Source organism: Pseudorca crassidens, chromosome 19 (genome assembly GCF_039906515.1).
Source record: "Pseudorca crassidens isolate mPseCra1 chromosome 19, mPseCra1.hap1, whole genome shotgun sequence".
Classification (NCBI taxonomy): domain Eukaryota; kingdom Metazoa; phylum Chordata; class Mammalia; order Artiodactyla; family Delphinidae; genus Pseudorca; species Pseudorca crassidens.
This window is the reverse complement of record NC_090314.1, coordinates 38,194,670-38,216,529: the sequence shown is the minus strand read 5'-3', so window position 1 is coordinate 38,216,529 and position 21,860 is coordinate 38,194,670. Positions and strand designations below refer to the sequence as shown.

Genomic DNA, 21,860 nt, shown 5'->3' with positions numbered 1-21,860 from the left:
ACATAACAGTTTGTACCTCTTAATCCCCTACCCCATTATTGCCCTTCCCCCTTCCCTCTCCCCACTGGTAAGCAGTAGTTTCTTCTTGCTATCTGTGAGTCTGCTTCTTTTTTGTTATATTCACTAGTTTGTTGTATGTTTTAGATTCCGCATATAAGTGATATCATACAGTATTTGTCTTTCTCTGTCTGACTTATTTCACTAAGCATAATACCTTCCAAATCCATCCATGTTGTTGCAAATGGTGAAATTTCATCCTGTTTTTAATGGCTGAATAGTATTCCATTGTATGTATACACCACATCTTCTTTATCCATTCATGTGTTTTTAAAAAGCTCCACAGGTAATTGTTTTACGTAGCCAAAGTAGAGAAACTCTACCCCAAATACATTATAATTGTTGGGCATAGAAGGAAAACCAGGATTTGGGAAGTAGCTAGAGATTCTTTGGTTCCTTAGAGTTTAGGGACTTAATAATGAGAGACCTGTCCTCTCCTTGGCTCCCAACCTTTGTGGGTGGGTATAAACATTTGGAAACATAATTAGAGCCTGACTGAGTTGTTGAGAATCTTGTGGTTCTCTTCTCCCCACTGCCTACTTTTTGATGAAATATTGGAAATCATAGGGTCGGAATGTGTCCATCAAAGTATACAATTGGAAAAGGCACCTTGTGAAATGGTAAGCTTGGATTATTGTTTAATACTTTTCGTGAATAGTAAAGTCTTTGAATGTGTAATGCTTTTGATTTACAGATTTAAACCAATAGTTAAGCAACTGAACTTTATACTTCAAGTTAAATAGTATATTTGACCATAGAAATGATACTTTGACTAGTTTTGTACTGTGATGAGCAAAATGGGAATTGATAAAATTTGGGTTTCTTAAAAAAAGACATTTCAAATCTCTCTCTTTCTCTCTTTAGTTCTTTTTGGAGGTGGATATCTGCTCAGACAATAAGAATTTTAAGAGGTCAGTTACAAATAATGCTTCTTCATATTTACAGTGTGATAAAAATTTTATGTTCATGTGCTAAAATATAAAACTGTAGGCTTTTATGTTAAAAGTTGCCTTCCGCAAAAAAATATAGGCAGACTGGAGATGGGAGGTGGGTTACCTGAAGTGGTTGAGACTGACAGTGGTAGTAATCCACTACCTTTTCTCTTCAGTTCAGGCCTGGAATCAGTGGAAATGGGACGGGCTGTGGAGTAGCTTCTAGAGTGTCTGGACAGCTTCTCAGTGATTTTCCATACACGACCTCTCTTTTCTGTGGTTTGTAGGCTTGTGCCTGGGAATACCACTCAGTGGAGCTGCCGGTTGGTGGACAGTCTCTTTAGCTGTTGACACTTTGCTGCTTTCAGTCTCTGGAACCTATAGGTTCCTTCATGTTCTTCTTGGCTAGGAAAGAAAAATTTGAAGTTGACCTTATGGAACCTTTCATTTATTCGTTAATCCTTTTTCTTTTCCCATGGAAGAAAGGAGAATTGCTCCTTTCTCAGTGAGTTCTATTTTTTCGTGTAGTTATCTAATTTTGCTTAGACTATAGACTAGAATCTGTCCCTGAGTGCCTTATTTCTCTTGTGAAGAAGGCAACTATTATTTTGTTAGTTGAGATGAAATTTGGAAAAATTTTTTTTAATCTATTATTTTTAAGCTTGATTATTCACTGCTCTAAAATGAGAAAGAAGTAGCCTTTTCACTGCTGTACTTTTTGGTGTTCTTCAGAGTGGTAAATCTGTTAGAACTTTTCCCTCCCTACCTCCTTCTCTCCCTTTTTTCCTTCCGTCCTTTTTTTCTCTTTTTAATGATTTGGTTTTTTTGAAAGTTCTGGAAATGAGCCTCTTTATAAAATTTGGAGACATTAAAAAAATTTTTTTTAAAGAAACCTAATATTCCAAGGGAGAAATGTATAGTGAATTTATTTCTTTTCTTTAATTTATTTTTTTGGCCATACCGTGCGGCATGTGGAATCTTAGTTGCCCCACCAGAGATCAAACCGGGCCCCCCCCGACCCTGCAGTGGAAGCGTGGAGTCTTAACCACTGGACCGCCAGGAAAGTCCCCTGTATGATGAATTTAGACGTCAATTTTTTCCTTTCACATGATACTTTTATATTTGATTCTGGTTTAAAAAATGAAAGTTAGCCTAAGGAATCTCCAATTGGCTTTTAGGAAATGTCTATAGGTATTTTTAGCATTCCTGGCAATTTGTTATTACTGTTTTACTCTTCTAGCACAGTGGTTCTCAAATTTCAGGACTTGTTAAAATATAGATTACTGTGCCCCAACATGTAGGTTCCAGTACAGTTCTCTAGTCTGTGGTAGAGCCCAGGTCATGCGGTTGCTGTGGCTGCTGCTGTGGTCGGGCAACCATACTTTGCGAACCACTGCTCTAGGGTTTACAGATTCTGTTGTGTTTTTGTAAACGCATAAGCTCTGATTCATAAATTACACCGAAATTATGGTGCATGTGTCGTTTTTAACACATTTAGTGATGATTCTCAAATATTTTAAAATCTTGATGTTTTATTATCAAATGTCAAAGGACATTACTGTTTACTTTTATACATCAAAGTGGTTTACAGCATATACAATTATTAATAATAAGTTTATTATTTATTTATAACCTTCTCTGAAGGCACCTCAATATCAGGACTGGGAATCATTACTCTGAATTAAAATCGTTGGTCAGGCTACAAGCTGTTTAATACTAATTTGATGTGTAGTTTTGACTTTTAAATAGCATTTTTGAAATGACAGAATAAATATTGTTACATTTAGTTTGGGTTTTTATTGTTGTTGTGAGCTTTGAACTATGGTTTGGTCTTTGTTAATTAGTTTGCTAGCGGTTGGCAACATCTAATCCTGACTAGTAAGGCCCTGTATCTAGAAAACTTGTACTTAATTGAGATAACACCTCCATAATTTTAATTATAAATATAAAATTTGATAGTAGGTTCACTTTCTCCCTATCAATGTCAGCAATCAGCATATTAGAGTCCAAAACAGACATTTTGGGGTGAATTTTTATGTTTTAAGTTTTTAAAAAAATAATTAATTAATTAACTTGGTTATGCCAGGTCTTAGTTGCGGCCCATGGGCTCCTTAGTTTTGGTTTGCCAGCTCCTTAGTTGCAGCACATGTGCTCCTTAGGTGTGGCATGCAAACTCTTAGTTGTGGCATGTGTGTGGGATCTAGTTCCCTGACCAGGAATCGAACCCGTGCCCCCTGCATTGGGAGCACGGAGTCTTAACCACTGTGCCACCAGCAAAATCCCTGGGGTGAATTTTTAACAGATGTGATTTAAGAAAACACTCATGGGGACAAGTAAAGATTTTTTTTAATTAAAAAATACTCATCTGGAGTTTGTTTTAAAGCAAGCTGTGTATGTGTGTAGTATATGTATACACGCATTTAGTTTGCCTTATATATATGTATGTACATATGTAAATGTACTTCATGTGTGTATGTTTATATGCATATACACTTATGTAAAATTCATAGCCTCTCATAGTATAGTGTTTGGAACCAGATGATAGTTATGTAACACCAAGTTTCAAATGACCACCGCTCTCCCCAAACCCTTACCCTGCATTCTCCCCAGTGCTAACAACTGAAATCGCAGTATCACAACCAGCAACTTTCACCTACTACAGAGATTTCTCCACTGATCGTTATTATCTCTTGGACTTCACCAAATTGATAGATATTGGGAATGGCTTATAGTTTTTAGAGAGAACGTTCTTTGAGGAAAAGAGAACTGATTTTAATTTTTTTAGGCATAGTTCCCATGATCTGGATTTTCTTTTCTTTTAGAAAGCAAAGGCCTTGAAAAAGAATAGCCAAGTAAACTAGTTCTCAAACTCTGCCTTGCTTCCAAGTGCCAGCTGTGGTGTACTAGGTCTAACCTGTGACTTTCCTCAGATACAGGTTATTATCCATAACCTGCTTTTCTCACTTACCCTTCATCTTCTCCATAGCTCTGAGAGATCATTTTGAAGGAATAATGGATGAACCTTCTTCCTTGGCCAAACCTGTGGAGCTCAACCAGCACTCCCGATTCATAATTGGTTCCGTGTCTGAAGATAACTCAGAGGATGAGATTAGCAACCTGGTGAAGCTGGACCTACTGGAGGAGAAGGAGGGCTCTCTGTCACCAGCCTCTGTCTGCTCAGATACGCTCTCTGACTTGGGGATCTCTAGCCTACAGGATGGCTTGGCCTTACACATGAGGTAAGTCAGAGAAGTTTAATGTTTTACTTATTTAATCTGTCCTGTTGGTTTCACTGATCTTGTTCTGAAAAGAGCAAGAATAATTTGAGCCAAGATTTTTTCACCTTTTTCTGTATCATTGGACTTCTTTTTTTTTTTTTTTTTTTTTTTTTTTGCGGTACACAGGCCTCTCACTGCTGTGGCCTCTCCCGTTGTGGAGCACAGGCTCTGGACGCGCAGGCTCAGTGGCCATGGCCCACGGGCCCAGCCGTTCAGCGGCATGTGGGATCCTCCTGGACCGGGACACAAACCCGTGTCCCCTGCATCAGCAGGCGGACTCTCAACCACTGCGCCACCAGGGAAGCCCCCTTGGTTTATTTATTTTTTTTTCATTGGATTTTTTGATAAGTGGGAAATGATGTATTTTGCCTGGAGTGCAGGTTTTGAAAGTGTCTTTTCCTAAATGTTCCTCTAAACTTTCTCCCGTTCCTCCTACATGCTAGGTCTTTTAGTGAGACCTAGCAAGTAAGAGTGAGGAATTTCAGTCTCCGTACTACTTTGACTAACACTGTTATAACTGTCTGAAGATTGATAGGACTTTTGCAGGGGTGGGCAAATTTGTAGTAATCTTTCTTTGAACTGCTTTGTCATGTCAGAAAGTTATATTCTAATTCTGGCAGGGCCAGTCTTTATTGAGGAACAAGGCGTTGTTGTAGAGCTCTCCTTTTTCTCTAGAAACACGATTCTCTACATGTAATTGAGAATGTCAGTAAATAGTAACACTAGATTATTCTTATTTATTGATGTTTGATTGAACAACCAGTGTGTGAACTTTTGGTCATTTGCTTTGCATTTCTTGGATTGAAAAGTCTGAATTAGTGGTTCTTGGTTTTTACTTTACATCAGAATCGCTTGGAGGACCTTAAGAAATGAGCCCCATCCCCAGAAATTCTGATTCAGGTGATACTGGCCTGGCTTGGAGCTGGGGCATTTTTTTTTAAAGCTATTTGAGTGAGTCTAATATACAGCCAGGGTTGAGATTATTGGTTAGCCCAGATAAACATAAATTAGGGTGACTATCGCTGCTGTGATTATCTTGGTGCTTCTATAATTAATGGATCATAAAATAATTCAGCTCCTTTTTATACACCCAAGATACAGATTCTGTAGTAAAATCCTGTACTGGGTCTGGCTGAATGCAACTGTCCTGCCTGTGGTTATCCCTGGGGATTTGGGGTCCTTGCTTCTGAAACATGAAGTAGTGAGTGTCAGTGGTCACCCCTGTTTGGCTACCTGGAGGTTGAAAGAAAAGAGTTAAGCAAGTTAATTATGTTTTACTTTTCCTAGAACTGCAATGAACCAGTGAGATAATTTAGCCTAATGCTTTTTATTTAAATAGATGAGAAAACTGAGGTCTAAAGAGGGAAAATAACTTGCCTAAAGGTAAATAGCTGGAAGACTGGAATTCAAAGTTAGATGCCCGGATTCCATTGAAGTAACTTTTCTCCCCTATTTCCCTGACCATACAAGTGTCTTAATTATATAACTAGTGCAGACAAAGTTGGTGTTTAGGAGTTAGTGAATAAAGTATTACATCTAATCTCTGGGCTAAAAAGAGGAATAGAAGTCAGTATTTAGTAGCAGGGAAAAGAGGTCAGGTTTTTATCTTTATGTAAACATTTTTTCTTACTTAATAGTTCACTTAATGGTTGGCCTGAAGGCTAATACTGGGGGCGGTATCCCTGAGGTCATTTGTAAATGAGTGGGGGTTGTGACTGGTGGGATTACTTGCATTGAGAAGGCCAAGGACCAAAGATTCTAAACCTTCTGCAATGTACTGGATAATCACACACAACGGAGAATTGTTCTCACAATGTCATGGTGCCCCTGTTGAGAAAGACTGGGTGAAATCTAAATCCTTAAAGCCACACAGCACTTGAGAAATGTGTCCAATTTGAGGCCAAGTGAAGCAGAATATCCATTCATTGGATTATGAAATTGTGAGTTTGGCAATGGTGAGATAAATACCATTATAAGAAATTCAGCTGATGATATTACAAGGCAGTTTATAGTTGCCAAATCATTCCCAAAGTTGATGGCTCTTATTGCAAAGTCTATGGGGTCAGTGGTATGAGCACTTGAGAATTTCTTTGCATGCCCTTCTGTTGCAAAACTCATGCCTGTAGCTTGTGGAGGAACCACGGATTGAAGTGTGATCAGCAGCCTGGGAAGGAGACAGTGCCAGTTTCTACTTGCTTCTCAGATAGCTAATGTTCCAAAATAGAACAAAGGTTCTCCATTGATTCATTTCTTTTTTTTTAAACTTCCATCACTTTTTTTTTTTTTTTGGCTGCATTGGGTCTTCGTTGCTGCGCACGGGCTTACTCTAGTTGTGGCGAGCAGGAGCTACTCTTTGTTGTGGCGCGTGGGCTTCTCATTGTGTTGGCTTCTCTTTTTGTGGAGCACGGGCTCTAGGCCCCCGGGCTTCAGTTAGTTGCAGCACATGGGCTCAGTAGTTGCGGCATGCCAGCCCTAGAGCGTGCGAGCTTCAGTAGTTGCGGCGCATGGACTCAGTAGTTGTGGCTCGCAGGCTCTAGAGCGTAGGCTCAGTAGTTGTGGTGCACGGGCTTTGTTGCTCTGCAGCATGTGGGATCTTCCCAGACCTGGGATCGAACCCGTGTCCCCTGCATTGGCAGGTGGATTCTTTTTTTTTTTAACATCTTTATTGGGGTATAATTGCTTTACAATGGTGTGTTAGTTTCTGCTTTATAACAAAGTGAATCAGTTATACATATACATATGTTCCCATATCTCTTCCCTCTTGCGTCTCCCTCCCTCCTATCCTCCCTATGGCAGGTGAATTCTTAACCACTGCACCACCAGGGAAGTCCCCATTGATTCATTTATTAAGTCACTTGTGGATATGATGTCCTTGGGGGGTAATTTAAATTGTTCCAGATTCATTTTATATATTAGAAAGGACTCTTCTGACATTTGCCACCAATTAAGTAGGTGACCACAGACAATTCATGTTACCTCTTTGGACTCATATTCCTCATCTGTGAAAATGATGATATTGATTCAGATACTCCTTTTCGCCCTTTGAACCCAAATTAACTAGAGACTGGCTGAGTTTAGGATTAGCTCCCAGAATGAATAGTCTTAATCCTTCACAGGTGATACAGATTAAAAAGGCAGGTACATTCTTAAAAGATGCTAACTGGAGATCATCTAAAACCAAGTGAAGTAATTGCCATAGTATAGGATGAGAGTGGGCCCCTGTCTCAAGTTGGGGCTTTGTTTTAAGTGCTAAATGAGAAGTCAAGTGGGTGTGATGGATGAATAGGCAGAAAAAGAAAACAGACTTTTCCAGAATTGGAGATGACTTGCATCACATGTTCTCTAGAGTGCCAGGGTAAGATTGGATTAATCACTCTCTAAGCTTTATGACCCAGACATTTGAAAATAATACCCTAAGAAAGTAGTTGTAGCTTGGTGGGAATATACAGGCATCATTATAGGTGACTGTGCTTTGGCTTTTTTTTTTTTTTTTTTGCGGTACGCGGGCCTCTCACTGTTGTGGCCTCTCCCATTGCGGAGCACAGGCTCCGGACGCGCAGGCTCAGCGGCCATGGCTCACGGGCCCAGCCGCTCCGCGGCATGTGGGATCTTCCCGGACCAGGGCACGAACCCGTGTCCCCTGCATCGGCAGGCGGACTCTCAACCACTGCGCCACCAGGGAAGCCCTGGCTTTTTATTTTTAGAGATGATCGGCTAGGGTTTGTGACCTGTATATCAGCTAGGTTGATACGTTTCTGAACCTTACTATTATTTTTTTTTTTCAGTTTTCATAAAGGTTTATTTCATTATTGGTGGGTAGCGCATTTAACAGTTAAATACATTTAAATAATGTGTAAGTGACTGCACGACTGCAGCATTGGTAACTAGATAGATAACCAATTCAACTAGAAACCAGCTAACAAGTAACTCTCTAAATATTTAAAATGCAGCTCTTGTTTAGATCATCCTTTGTTTTGATCACCTTCTGGGGGGCAGGGAAAGCCGGCTGGTCACACTGGAAATATATAAGGCCAAATCTTCTGATATCCATTCCCAGAGGTTTCGTTCAGCTGGATTAAGCCTCCAACTCCAGGGCAAGCCCAAGCTTGTGGCCTCCAGCATTAATGCTCTTCCCATCTACCAGAGCAGACAGTGTAAGCTTCACACCAGGCCTCAGAGTCTGAGTGTAGCACACACTCCAATTAAACTAGAGTTGTTGACTTTTGCAGAAATGGAAGCAGTGGGATCCAACTGATATTTAGCTGCAATGCCAAAGCTAGTGCAGTTGGTTCCTGCAGTGCCAAAGCTACTGCAGTTGGTTCCAAGCAGGGTTTACTGAAGTGTCAACATCTTCACATACTTTCTGATAAATTGACCCTCCAAATTCTGTCCCATCATTGATGTTAGTGTGTAGCTGGAAGTCCCCAGTCCTGTAGCCCACTGCAAAATTATTCCTTGTCAGCTTTGATTTGGCACTGTCAAAGCCATCTGGTGCCCAGCAAGCCAGCCCTCATAACCAAAGACCGCTGAACTGTGGATTGCAGGTCCAGCAAAATCAAAGCCAACATCACAACCAAGGTTTATACACTCCCTCTTGTAAGAAGACTTGATTTTACCTCTTTTCTTTCCCGTGTTTGGTGAAAAGGTGGTATCGGATGTCAGTTTCAAACCTTGACAAATCTGGTCTTCAATAGCGATTCCTGTTCCCAGAGTGTTATCAGTGTTCCACTTTTCTGTGAAAGTCAGACCATACTCACACCATTTCTATTTGGTCTCCAAGGTCCCAGTAACTTTACCAGTGCCTGTGTTAGATTAACCAGATGTTGAGAATTCCACCCCACTGCATGACTTTGTTTTCACATCTAGTTTCACCAGCCCAAAACCAAATCCTTTGTTGAAAATATCTCTGGCAGCTTTGCCAAGGTACATTGGCCTCGGGCAGTTCTGTCGGTAGACCTTGGGAAAAGGTGATCTCGTGGTCTCCTGGGGGTAAGGGGCTGAGGCAGGTCACTCGGGGTCGGGCTGCAGCTGCCAAGGTTGGAGGGCGAAGTTCATTATTAATATTTAATTGAACATTTGAGGAGAAAAACCATTAAAGACTGAATGTAAGCTTCTCAATTTTGATACCTAATGTATGATTTGGTGGCATATAATAGAGCCATCTAGTTGTATGGTTGCTGACATTTTCTCTGCTCCTTGTGGGATGCCACTTGAGGTCAGATTGCTCTGCATACTTACAATGCTGTGCAAATCCAGATTACCCCACAGTATCACACTATCAAACAAACAAAGATAGTAATCAGTTTTGTCAACTAGCATGCTGATTTTCTGGTTGAAGTCCAGTTGGAGACAGGTTAGCCTCACAGTTGGATCTTTTACCTCTTAAGGTACTGTGATTTCTTTAAATCTTTTTTATACTGTAATTCATGTGTTTGAAACTCCATCTCAGTTTTCTCTTAAAGTTCTTAAAAATGTATACTCAAAATATCAAAGGGCCAACATTTTATGTTTAGCAAGCATGTTTGGTTAATGACTTTATTTGAGAACAATCTGTAAATGCTGTTGTGTGTGTGTGTGTGTGTGTGTGTTTAAATATATATATATATGTGTATATATATATATATATCTCAAGCCTAAGATGTCCTATAGCTGGGGTTTAAGACAGTAGTTGCTGCTGTGGAAGGAGAGAGTCATTCAGTTCACTCAGGAAGGGCACCTTGAAGGTGAGTTATATTCCTATCTCCTTTATGGTCTAGAAAAAAAAAGTACTTTACTAATATTTTGAAAATTTAGAGTTCACATATGAGATTGTCTATAACGTGTTTGACTCCACAGAAGAATCTAACTAGAGAGTTTTGTTTTTTGTTTTTTGGGTTTTTTTTTGCGATACGCGGGCCTCTCACTGTTGTGGCCTCTCCCGTTGCAGAGCACGGGCTCCAGACGCTCAGGCTCAGCGGCTATGGCTCACGGGCCCAGCCAGTCCGCGGCATGTGGGATCTTCCCGGACTGGGGCACGAACCCGTGTCCCCTGCATCGGCAGGCGGACTTTCAACAACTGCGCCACCAGGGAAGCCCATAACTAGAGAGTTTTGATGCCATTTTCTAATTAGAAATAATCTTTAAAGTTTCTCCAGTGACGCCAGTCATGGAATGCAGACAGGTAATATACCGAATTTGGGATCAGCTCCTAGATACCGTACTTCATGGTCATATTAAAAATTTCATATAGGGGCTTCCCTGCTGGCACAGTGCCTGAGAGTCCGCCTGCCGATGCAGGAGACACTGGTTCGTGCCCCGGTCCGGGAGGATCCCACATGCCGTGGAGCGGCTGGGCCTGTGAGCCATGGCCGCTGAGCCTGCGCGTCCGGAGCCTGTGCTCCGCAACGGGAGAGGCCACAACAGTGAGAGGCCCGCGTACCGCAAAAAAAAAAAAGAAAAAAGAAAAATTTTCATAGAGAGCTGTACCGAGCTTCATCCATAAGAAATAAGGTGATTCTAACCTTAGTTAGAATCTGAGAGAATCTGGGAGTGGTTCTCAGCTTCCATTCCCATTGACTGGGTCAAGAGGGAAGTTATAGCGAACAAGAATAGTAAGAGAGAGAGCTGACCTATTCCTGCTACATCCTATCCTATTTTTCACATTGTCTGTATGAATTAGCAGTCCTGTTTTCTTAGTGACTAATCAGAAAAATAATAGTAATGATTGGTAACATTATCAAGTGCTTTACTATATGCCAAACTCTCTGCTGTGCTTTATGTGGAGTGTCACACTTAATCTCCACTGCAGCAAACCCACAAGGTAAGTAATATACTCTTATTACCCATAATTTATGGATGGGGAATTACCCAGTCAGAGCACATACTGTCAGCCACTACACTAAAACAAGAACCCTGGTTGTGTCCTCTTTGAGCAATTTTTCTCTAATTAAACGTCAGCCTTATTTAAAAGGGACAGAAGTTAGAAAATATATATATATATATTTTTAGAATTTTATTTTTTTTGATGTGGACCTTTTTTTTTTAAGTCTTTATTGAATTTGTTACAGTATTGCTTCTGTTTTGTGTTTTGGTTTTTTGGCTGTGAGGCATTTGGGCTCTTAGCTCCTGGACCAGGGATTGAACCTGTACCCCCTGCATTGGAAGGCAAAGTCTTAACCACTGGACTGCCAGGGAAGTCCCTGAAAATATATTTTTACATAATGCTTTATTAAAGAAGCAGTAAGGAAAATTAAAAACAAAATACTAGAAAGCAAACATAAAGCCTTGTATATCCACCACCCAGAGATAACTCCTGCTAATACCCTATTGTATAGTCTTCTGGATCCTTTTCTGTGCATAGGTGCATATGCATTTCTTGCTACTGAGATGAGATCATCCTGTATACATTGTTTTACAGTCTCTTTTTTGTCAAAAATTTCCACTTTTATATTTCAATAAATTTTCATCTCATCTAATATGTATACCATATTCAAGTTTCTCCAGTTGACTCTAAAATCCTGTTTCATCCAATCTGGTATCAAATCCAGGACCATACGTTGTATATTATATCCCTTAAATTTCTTAATCTATCGGTACCCTCTTTTTTTTTTGGTGACAGTGACTCGTTGAAAAGGAAGGTAGCAAATCATGAAAGTATATGGCTACTAGTGATAGTTTGGTGGTATAGAGATAAATGGAAGGAAAAATAAAGGATAATTTACCATTCCACACTTTTTATTGTTATAGCATGTGTAGCACAACAATTTGGTGTTGCACTAATGATGATATTTTAGTGGATTTTACAATCATAATGAAAGTGACCATTATCAAATATTGTATGATTTGACCGAAAGCTATGAAGAACAAGAGCTTTCTAGTTTTAGCTGTATATATTTGTGTTTGACCTGGAAAGAAACAAGAATTCTCTTTATTTTTTAGTCTCTCACTTTTAAACTCCTGAGTCTGAAGTGATTTCATTTAAATCTAGTGATGGAGGTGAAAATAAATAGCTGCAAAAGCCCTTGGAAAAGTAAAATGTGCCATACTGGTATAATATATTATTTATTATGGAGGAGTCCATTTGTGAGGTAAATTTTCATATTAGGGCTTTTGGGAATTTAGATCTGAAAGGCTTTTTTTTTTTTTTAATAACTTTTTTTTTTGTTGTTGTTGCGGTACGCGGGCCTCTCACTGTTGTGGCCTCTCCCGTTGCGTAGCAGAGGCTCCGGACGCGCAGGCTCAGCGGCCATGGCTCACGGGCCCAGCCGCTCCACGGCATGTGGGATCTTCCCAGACCTGGGCACGAACCCGTGTCCCCTGCATCGGCAGGCGGACTTTCAACCACTGTGCCACCAGGGAAGCCCTGAAAGGCTTTTGATTACAGCAAACATTTACTGTCAACGTTGTAATTTATACGTTGAGAATAACCATTATTGAGAGGGCAGGAAACTTCATTTCCCCTTCCTATCTTTTGGCTCTTCTCTCTCGAGCTGTAACATGGGGAATAAGGAAACTGGCTCTAGTTTTGAGTTTATATTATGGCTTTGCTTGCAGATGGGCCTGTGAGAGTGTTCTTATGTTTGGCTTTCTTAGGATTTCCCATTTAGCTTCCCTGAGCTTCCCCCCTTCCCCCAGCAGCTCTCCAAACTCTTTACTCTCAATACTTCTTCCTTGATATTCTGAGGTTCCCAGTTGCCATGGTACCTCAGAAGTGGGGTAGACAGAGAAGGTCATTATGAGATCTGCAACGTGGTACTTTTTTGCTGAGGGCAATAGTTTCCTGTCTCTATCTCCCACTCATTCCTTCTTTCCATTCAGAAAACAGGAGCTGTCTCTGTCTGTGTGTGTATTATAGTCTCCAGAGTTTATTCTACAAACGTAGTTAATTGGAGGCATGAAATTACAAATGTTCTAATGTTCAGGACAGTTGCTTGAAAGTGTTTATTCCTTTTAGTACTTCTAGTGTAATGCATACATTTTCCCCCTCTGTTTTTCCTGTTAATATGAATTTAAAAGTGAAGTTTGCTTTTACTACTTGATTTTTTTTTAATTATGAGATGTACGCTTATTAGAGAAAATTTGGAAATCCAAAAAGTATAAAGAAAGAAATAAAAAACAATCCAAGATATGACCATCCAGCAATAACTGCTGTTAATATTTGATATGTTTCCTTTCAGTGTTTTTTACCCCTTAAGGATAAATTTCATCAAAAAGTATATACATAGGTGATGTTGTAATGAATACACAGCTCTGTTTCCTGCTTTTTTCCCCACATAACAATATTTTCTCATGTCCTTAAAAATCTTTCATAAACGTGACTTTTTCAGAGTGCTAAAGTAGGGTTATGCTTGTTTCTAAGTGGCCTTCCCTACTATGGGCTCTTTGGTTTCTGAGGCAGTTTATTACTCCTTGACGATCTACTTTTTATTTTCCAAAAATTTTTTTGACATCTATAATCTGTTGGGGGGGTCTCCTCTTCCATTCTCTTTGTCCTTATATCTTTATACCTCTTTTACTATTTTATTGTCATTTTTGTGATTTTGGTAGGGAACAGTAATAAACAAATGCTCACACTTTCAACTGGTAGTCCCATTCACTTCTTAATCTAGCGCAGTTGGGTTTCTGCATTTACCATTTCTTGTAGCTACTCTTAGAAAACTCTAAGCTACTTCTAAGCTACTCTTAGAAAACTGTTGAAACTACTCCTTATGTTTTACGAACATAATCTCCCAGTTCTCTTTTCTGATCCTTCCCTCTTAGGTGCTTGAATAGGCTTGCTTTTGTTTTTATTTATTTATTTATTCATTCATTCTTGGCTGCGTTGGGTCTTTGTTGCTGTGCACGGGCTTTCTCTAGTTGCGGTGAGCAGGGGCTCCTCTTTGTTGCGGTCCACGGGCTTCTCATTTGCAGTGGCTTCTCTTGTTGTGGAGCACAGGCTCTAGGCACTCAGGCTTCAGTGGTTGTGGCGTGTGGGCTCAGTAGTTGTCGCTCGTGGGCTCTAGAGCACAGGCTCAGTAGTTGTGGTGCTCGGGCTTAGTTGCTCCCCGGCATGTAGGATCTTCCTGGACCAGGGCTCAAACCCGTGTCCCCTGCATTGGCAGGAGGATTTTTAACCTCTGCGCCACCAGGGAAGCCCTACGTATTCTTGTTGATCCTATCCCCCAGTAATTCTTGAATTCGTCCCCTTCTTTCCATTGTTACTGCCATTGCTCTTGCTCTTATTTCTTATTTGGATTATGGCAATAGTATTTTGGCGCTTCTCCAGTCTCTTTCCCCCTACAGTATAAGCACCACATGGCCATTGTCATCTCTCTAAGGTAAACTGATCATCTCACAGCACTATTCAGTGGGTCCCCATTATCCATAGGATATTTTAGTGTCTAGCCAAACACTGTGCCAGGGTCCTCATGTTCTTTCTTTCTTTTTTTTTTTTAAATTATTTTAAAAATTTATTTATTTATTTTTGGCTGTGTTGGGTGTTCGTTGCTGCATGAGGGCTTTCTCTAGCTGCGGTGAGCGGGGGCTACTCTTCGTTGCGGTGTGTAGGCTTCTTATTGTGGTGGCTTCTCTTGTTGCAGAGCACGGTCTGTAGGCACGCGGCTTCAGTAGTTGTGGCTCGCGGGCTCTAGAGCACAAGCTCAGTAGTTGTGCAGCACAGGCTTTGTTGCTCCGCGGCATGTGGGATCTTCCTGGACCAGGGCTTGAACCCGTTCCCCTGCATTGGCAGGTGGATTCTTAACCACTGCACCACCAGGGAAGTCCGCTAATGTTATTTCTAATACTCACAACAGCTGTAATCATTATGATGGGCTTAATGAGATCTGTAAGGGGCCCACTAATGTCTCAGAGATGTTTGAACTGGGTTTTGAAGGATGAACAGAAACCAGACAAGACAAGCTAACAGAGATAGGTGTGTGTGTAGTAGGAAGGGTAGAGATGGTGAGGTTGACAACATGTGTAAAGGTGCCAGACTGGAAACATCCAGCATGTTCAGGCAGTTGTAAGACATGGAGTATCACTGGAATGTAAGGGGGACAGGGTAGTTAGAGCAGTGGAAGAAGAGGCTGGTGAGATAAACGTCAGATGGTTAAGCGTCTTGTATGTCATACTAATGTTGCAGGAAGAAGGACCCCTGCCAGGGCCCGAGAGTGGGCTCTTGTTTAACACTTGGAAGTGAATTGTCCGAGGAGACATGTGCTGACAAAGCAAGAGACTTTATTGGGAAGGGGCGCCCAGGCGGAGAACAGTAGGGTAAGGGAACCCAGGAGATCTGCTCTGCCATGTGGCTTGCAGTCTCGGGTTTTATGGTAATTGGGTTAGTTTCCAGTGGTCTCTGGCCAATCACTCTGACTCAGGGTCCTTCCTGGTGGTGTGGGCATCACTCAGCCAAGATGGATTCCAGCGGGAAGGATTCTGGGAGGTTGGTAGGACATACGGACTGGCGTCTCCTCTCTCCTTTTGACCTTTCCCAAATTCTTCCAGTTGCTGGTAGCTTGTTAGTTCTGTGTTCCTTACCAGGACCTCCTGTTGCAAGTGGCTACTATCTTGCCTGGCCAGGGTGGGTGGTTTCAGTCACTAACACTAAGACATATACAAGATGGAAAACATGGGGACTTCCCTGGTGGCACAGTGGTTAAGAATCCACCTGCCAATGCAGGGGACATAGGTTCGAGCCCTGGTCTGGGAAGATCCCACATGCCATGGAGCATCTAAGCCCGTGTGCCACAACTACTGAAGCCCATGCACCTGGAGCCCATGCTCCGCAACAAGAGAAGCCCATGCACCACAATGAAGAGTAGCCCTCGCTCGCTGCAACTAGAGAAAGCCCGCGCACAGCAACGAGGGCCCAATGCAGCCAAAAATAAATAAATTTATTATTTTTTTTTAAAAAAGATGGAAAACAGTATTTAGGTTTGGCTGTACAACAGAATCATCTGCAGAGCTTTATTCCTGAGCCCTGTCTCAGACTGATTAAATTACAGTCTCTGGTTATTCTGCTACTCTCCAGGTGAGTCTGATCTGAAACCTGAGCTGAGAATCACTTTTTCAGAGTTTAGAGCAATGCCTGGCATATAGTATATGCTTAATAAATGTTTGTTGCATTGAAATTAAAGTTGTGCAAGTAGATTTGATCACTGTGAGGAAGAGTATATAGGTAGGAGGGAAATGTATCTTAAGGAAATGTCTACCTTCAGATGGAAGGAGGGGGAAAAAGGAGACAGGAAATGATCGGTGAGGTAGAAGGAGAACCGAGAAAACCAGAGGAAAGATGATTTAAAGGTAGAAGATGTGACATGAAGTGGTGAATAGAGATGAAAGATGGAGAAAAAACCCTGGAGTTAAGGGTAAGAGAAGCCTGAGGTGAACAGCTTTAAGTAGATGGCAAGAGATAAAGTAGTGAACAAATGGTGAAAGAACAGGAATTTCAACAGTTCACCTCTTAAGAAGTTGATGGCAAGGAAGAAAATACAATAATTACTTAAGGGCATTATAGGATCTGCTCACTTGCTGCCTCTCCCACCCCCTCCTCCCCCTCCCCCTCCCACTACTCCCCCTACCCCTCTTTTGTCTCCTCCCCCAAGCTCTCTCAGGTTTTCTTATTGGAATGCCCTTCTCCTGACTGTTGAAATTCCTTTCATACTTTGGGGTCCTCACGTTTTAAGGTCCTTCTCAAATGCTGGCTGTGCTGTGAAATTCTTCTTGTTCTTTCTCCTATTTTGTAGTTCTCTTCTGGAAATTTGGCCTTCCATTTTTTTCCACAACAACAGTTTCATTCTTTTCCATTGTCCTTAAACCAGCAGTCTCCCTTTCTGCTAGTCCCTGCCTCCTCTAGACACACTTTCAGTTCATAACTTTGCCTCATATTTCATGGAGAAAATAGAAACTATCAGACCAGAAATTCTTCCTCCCAGCACTTAATTTCAAGCTTACTTGTATCTGTACTCATATTCTTATCTTTGTCATTGATTTTTAGTTTAATCCATTGTATTCAGAGGATATACTCTATGTAATTTCAAATTTTTGAAATTTGTTTATACTTCATGGCTTAGCATATGGTCTACTTTGGTAAAGTTTTTTTTGATTGGTTTGTTTTGTTTTCGTTTTTTGGATTTTTTTTTTGGCTGCGCCGTGTGGCTTGCAGGATCTTAGTTCCCTGACCAGGGGTCGAACCTGAGCCCTCAGCAGTGAAAACGCTGAGTCCTAACCACTGGACTGCCAGGGAATTCTCTGGTAAAGTTTTATAAACACTTGCAAAGAATGTGTATTTTGTATTTGTTGGTTATAAAATTCTATACATGTCAGTTAAGTTGAGTTTTTCAATTGTGTTGTTTTTCTGTATCCTTGATGTTTTTTGCCTAATTGTTCTCAGTTGCTGAAAGAGGAATATTAATTAATCTCACTGTCAGAATCCTGAATCCTATAAATCATGAGAAAAAGATATTTCAATGTCTTTTGAAGACATTCAACCCAATAGAAATATAAGGAAAAGACTTGAACTTCACAAAAGAAGGTGCCTGGACGGCAAATAAGCTTATGAAAATAAGCTGTTTAATATCATTGATCATCAGGGATTTGCAGATTAAAAATCACTATGAATTAATTGCCATCCCAACCAAAAAGGCCAGAACTAAAAGACTGGCAATGTCAAGTGTTAGCAAGGGTGTACGACACATGGAAGTCCCATACATAGCTAACGGGAATAAACGTAGGCACAACCACTTTAGAAAAGTATTTGGGCAGTATCTTTTACGGCTGTAAACATACATATACTCTGTCAACAAGCAAGTCCTTTCCTTGCTATTTACCCAAAAGAAATGAGTGCATTTGTCCACCAAAAACCAAGTTCAAGTACAGTCAAAATTCATAAAAAAACAGAATGTCCACCAATAGAATAAATAAATCATGTAGTAGTCACACAATGGAATGCTACATGCAATGAAAATGAACAAACTACTGCTATGCCACAACATGGATGAATTTCATGGACATAATATTGATCAAATACATACAGTACGGCACTATACGTATGAAGTTCAAAAACAGGCAAAACTGATTGATGGTGATAGAGTTCAGAATAGTGTTTACATTGGGGAAGATATTGACTGGAAAGGAAGCACACTGGAGCCTTCTGAGACTGTGGAAATAATCGGTATCTTAATGGAGTGGTTGATTATGTGCATATGTACATATGTAAAATTAATTGAGTGTATAATTAAGACTCTGCACTTTATTGTATGAAATTACATCTCAAAAAGTAGATAAAACAGGCAGGACTTCCAGCTATAACTTAGTGAGGAGGTGAACAAATCCTTAATCCCAAAAAGCAACTACGAAGCTTGACAAAACCATTTCAGCCTTAAAATCAACTATAAGGCATACAACAGTCTGAGAGAAGTTTATATTTGAAAAACTGCTGAAATTCAATAAGAACAGTAGGAGTCTGTGGTGTTCTTGTCAGGACTTTTCCCATTCCCTTCCCTCAGCTTGGTTGGCATGGAGGTTTTGCCTCTGTGGGTATGCCATAAGGGCTGGAGTTTTTGATGCTGCAGTTGAAGGGAGCATACTCCTTTTGGGTAGTGGATGATGCCCATGCTCCCCAGTGACATTGTCAGTAGAAGTGACCATCTGGCAGGGGATGAGAGAGGTGGGCCAACCGCTCTACTAGCCTGAGGTGTGTTTGTGGTTGGGGTGAGCATATTGCTGGTTGAGCCTGCGTGCGTGCACAGAGTGGACATGACAGGGCTCAGCAGAAAGTTAAAGCCAGGACATACTTGAAAATGTCCTGAACTTCAAATGTGGTACTCTGCCTTACACACAGACACATGAACGGAGCACAAAAGCCTTACTGGCCTCAGGTGTTTGGGTATAACCCCTGCCTAATCACTGGCTGACATTTAAGTTTTGCAGACATAGAGGTAACACCTTAGGAAGGAGGTTGAAACATAAAAGCACATGATAAGAAGAAATTGAGCTGAGGCATCAGTGATTGTACTCTCTGGGGGAGAGAGATTTCACAGATTTAGCCCAGGCAAATTATTAAGCCAAGAAAGAAAAACAAACAAGCAAGCATTAGTAACAACAACAATCTTCATGGGTAAAAGAAATCAGAATCCAGAGTTGATACAATAAATTGTTTAATATGTTAAGTTTTCAACAAAAAAATAATGAGATGTGAAAAGAAATAGGAAAGTTAGCCCATATTTAGGAAAAAAGTCAATATAGACTGTCTCTGAGTGTCTAGATGCTGGATTAGCAGACAGAGTCTTCAAATCAGGTATCATAAATGTATTCAAAGAACCAAAAGAAAGCATGTTTAAAGAATTTTTTAAAAGTATGACAACAATGTATCAATAAATAATATTCTTAGTAAGGAGAGAGAAATTTAAAAGAAGCAAATGTCACCAAAGAGGATATACAGATGGCAAATAAAGATGTGAAGAGATGTTTAAAATCACTAGCTATTAGGGAAGTGCAAATTAAGACAGTAAGTATTACTATACAACTGTCAGAGTGCCTAAAATAAAAACTAGTGACAACACCAAATGTTTGCAAGAATGTGGAGTAATTGGAAAACTTGTACATAGTTGGTGGGAATGTAAATGATACAGCCAGTCTGGAAAATAATTTGGAAATTTCTTATAAAACTAAATATTTACCATATGTTCCAACAATTCCATTCCTAGTTACATAGCCATAAGAAATGAAAGCATATGTTCACATAAAAACTTGTACATGAATGTCCACAGCAACATTATTCATAATAACTATAAAGTGGAAATAACCCAGTATCCATCAACTGATAAATGGATAAACAAAATGTGGTATGGCCATACAGTGGAAAATTATTTGGCCATAAAGAGAAATGAAGTATGGATACATGCTACAACTTTGAAAACATTATGCTAAGTGAAAGAAGCCACATATGATATCATTCCATTTATATGAAATATCTGGAATAGGCAAATCTATAAAGACAGAAAGTAGATTAGTCATTGCCTAGGACTGGGGAGGGGACTGGGGGAAATAGGGAGTGTCTGCTATTGAGTACAGGGTTTCTTTTGGGGGTAAGGAAAATGTTCTAAAATTGATTGTGATGATGGTTCACAACCATGTGAATATAATAAAAACCATTGAATTATATACTTTAAATGGCTGAAATATATGGTATGTGAATTATATCTCAATAAAGTTGTTAAGGATTTTAAAATGAGATTAGCAAGGTCACAGGCTATAGGATCCATATACAAAAATTAGTTGTATTTCTGCATACTAGCTAGCAATGAACAAGCAAAAAATTAAATTAAAAAAATTTTATTCACTATGGCAATGAAAATAATAAAATGCTTAGGAATAAATTCAACAAAAATAGTATAAGACTTGTACATTAAAAATTATATTACTGGGACTTCCCTGGTGGTCCAGTGGTTAAGAATCTGTCTTGTAATGCAGCAGATGCTGGTTTGATCCCTGGTCGGGGAACTAAGATCCCACATGCCACCGGGCAACTAAGCCTGGGCGCCGCAACTACAGAGCCCACGTGCCACAACTAGAGAGAAGCCTGCACACTGCAATGAAGCAAAAAGGCTGTGCACTGCAACTAAGACCCAACGCAGCCAAAAAATAAAAATAAAATTAAATTATGTTACATTGCTGAGAGAAATTGAAGAAACTTAAAGTCTAAATACAGGCATACCTTGTTTTATTGCACTCGCTTTATTGCACTTCACAGATAATTGCATTTTACAAATTGAAGGTTTGTGGCAACCCTGCATTGTCAGATGATGGTTAGCATTTTTAGCAATAAAATCTTTTAAAATTAAGGTATGTACATTTTTTGGTAGACATAATGCTATTATTGAACACTTAGTAGACTATAGTATAGAGTAAACCTAACTTTTCCATGCATTGGGAAACCAAAAAATTCATGTGACTTACTTTATTGCAGTATTCACTTTATTGTGGTGGTGAATTGTGGAACCAAACCTGCAATATCTATGAGGTATGCCTATAAATGGAGAGACAGTCCATGTTTGGGAATTGGAAAACTCAATATTGTCAAAATGGTGATTTTCCCTAAATTGATCTTTAAATTCACAGTCCATGTCAAAATCCTAGGAGGATTTGTTTTTTCTTTCTAGAATTTGCCAAACTCATCCTAAAATTTACATGGAAACCTAAAGGACCTAGAATAGACAAAACAATTACGGAAAAGGAAAGCAAAGTTGGAAGACTTACACTACCTGATTTCAAAAACTGACTGTAAAGCCACAGTTATCAAGGCTGTGTGGCATTGTTAACGGGGATAGGCATATAGATCAGTGAATCACAGTTAGGAGTCCACAGCTAAATCTATTTATATATATGGTCAGTTGATTTTCAAAAGAGGTACATCCTTGATTCAAGATTTCTTTGCTTGGAAAAGCCCCAGTGTAAAACAGTCTCTCACAGTGCGTGCTGCAGTGTCACTCAGACTGCCTTGCAGTCAGGCTAGCTAATGCATCACAGTCTGCCGGATAAACTGCTACGTCATCCTTGGTGCTTGGCATGTTACAATGTTGGGATCAGTGTGGGCTTCTAGTTGGATTTTGTGCCAGGTACGTGTCTACTTTGGACA

The 21,860-nt window shown here is 40.1% G+C and overlaps 1 protein-coding gene and 1 pseudogene across 5 annotated transcripts in view; one reads left to right on the top strand and one right to left on the bottom strand.

Annotated features, from left to right (window-relative positions):
• ACACA (acetyl-CoA carboxylase alpha) overlaps window positions 1-21,860 on the top strand; it is a 272,316-nt gene that overhangs the window by 59,752 nt on the left and 190,704 nt on the right. For 2 of the 5 annotated variants that reach the window (XM_067717544.1, XM_067717551.1), the window contains 2 exons: window positions 922-968; window positions 3,976-4,228. In XM_067717544.1, coding sequence (XP_067573645.1) covers window positions 922-968; window positions 3,976-4,228 — 300 coding nt within the window. Of the gene's footprint in view, window positions 1-921; window positions 969-3,975; window positions 4,229-21,752; window positions 21,841-21,860 lie in introns of those variants that run through there. The other 3 variants (XM_067717545.1, XM_067717547.1, XM_067717549.1) reach the window with 2 other exon arrangements.
• LOC137212533 (voltage-dependent anion-selective channel protein 2 pseudogene) lies at window positions 8,279-9,196 on the bottom strand (annotated as a pseudogene).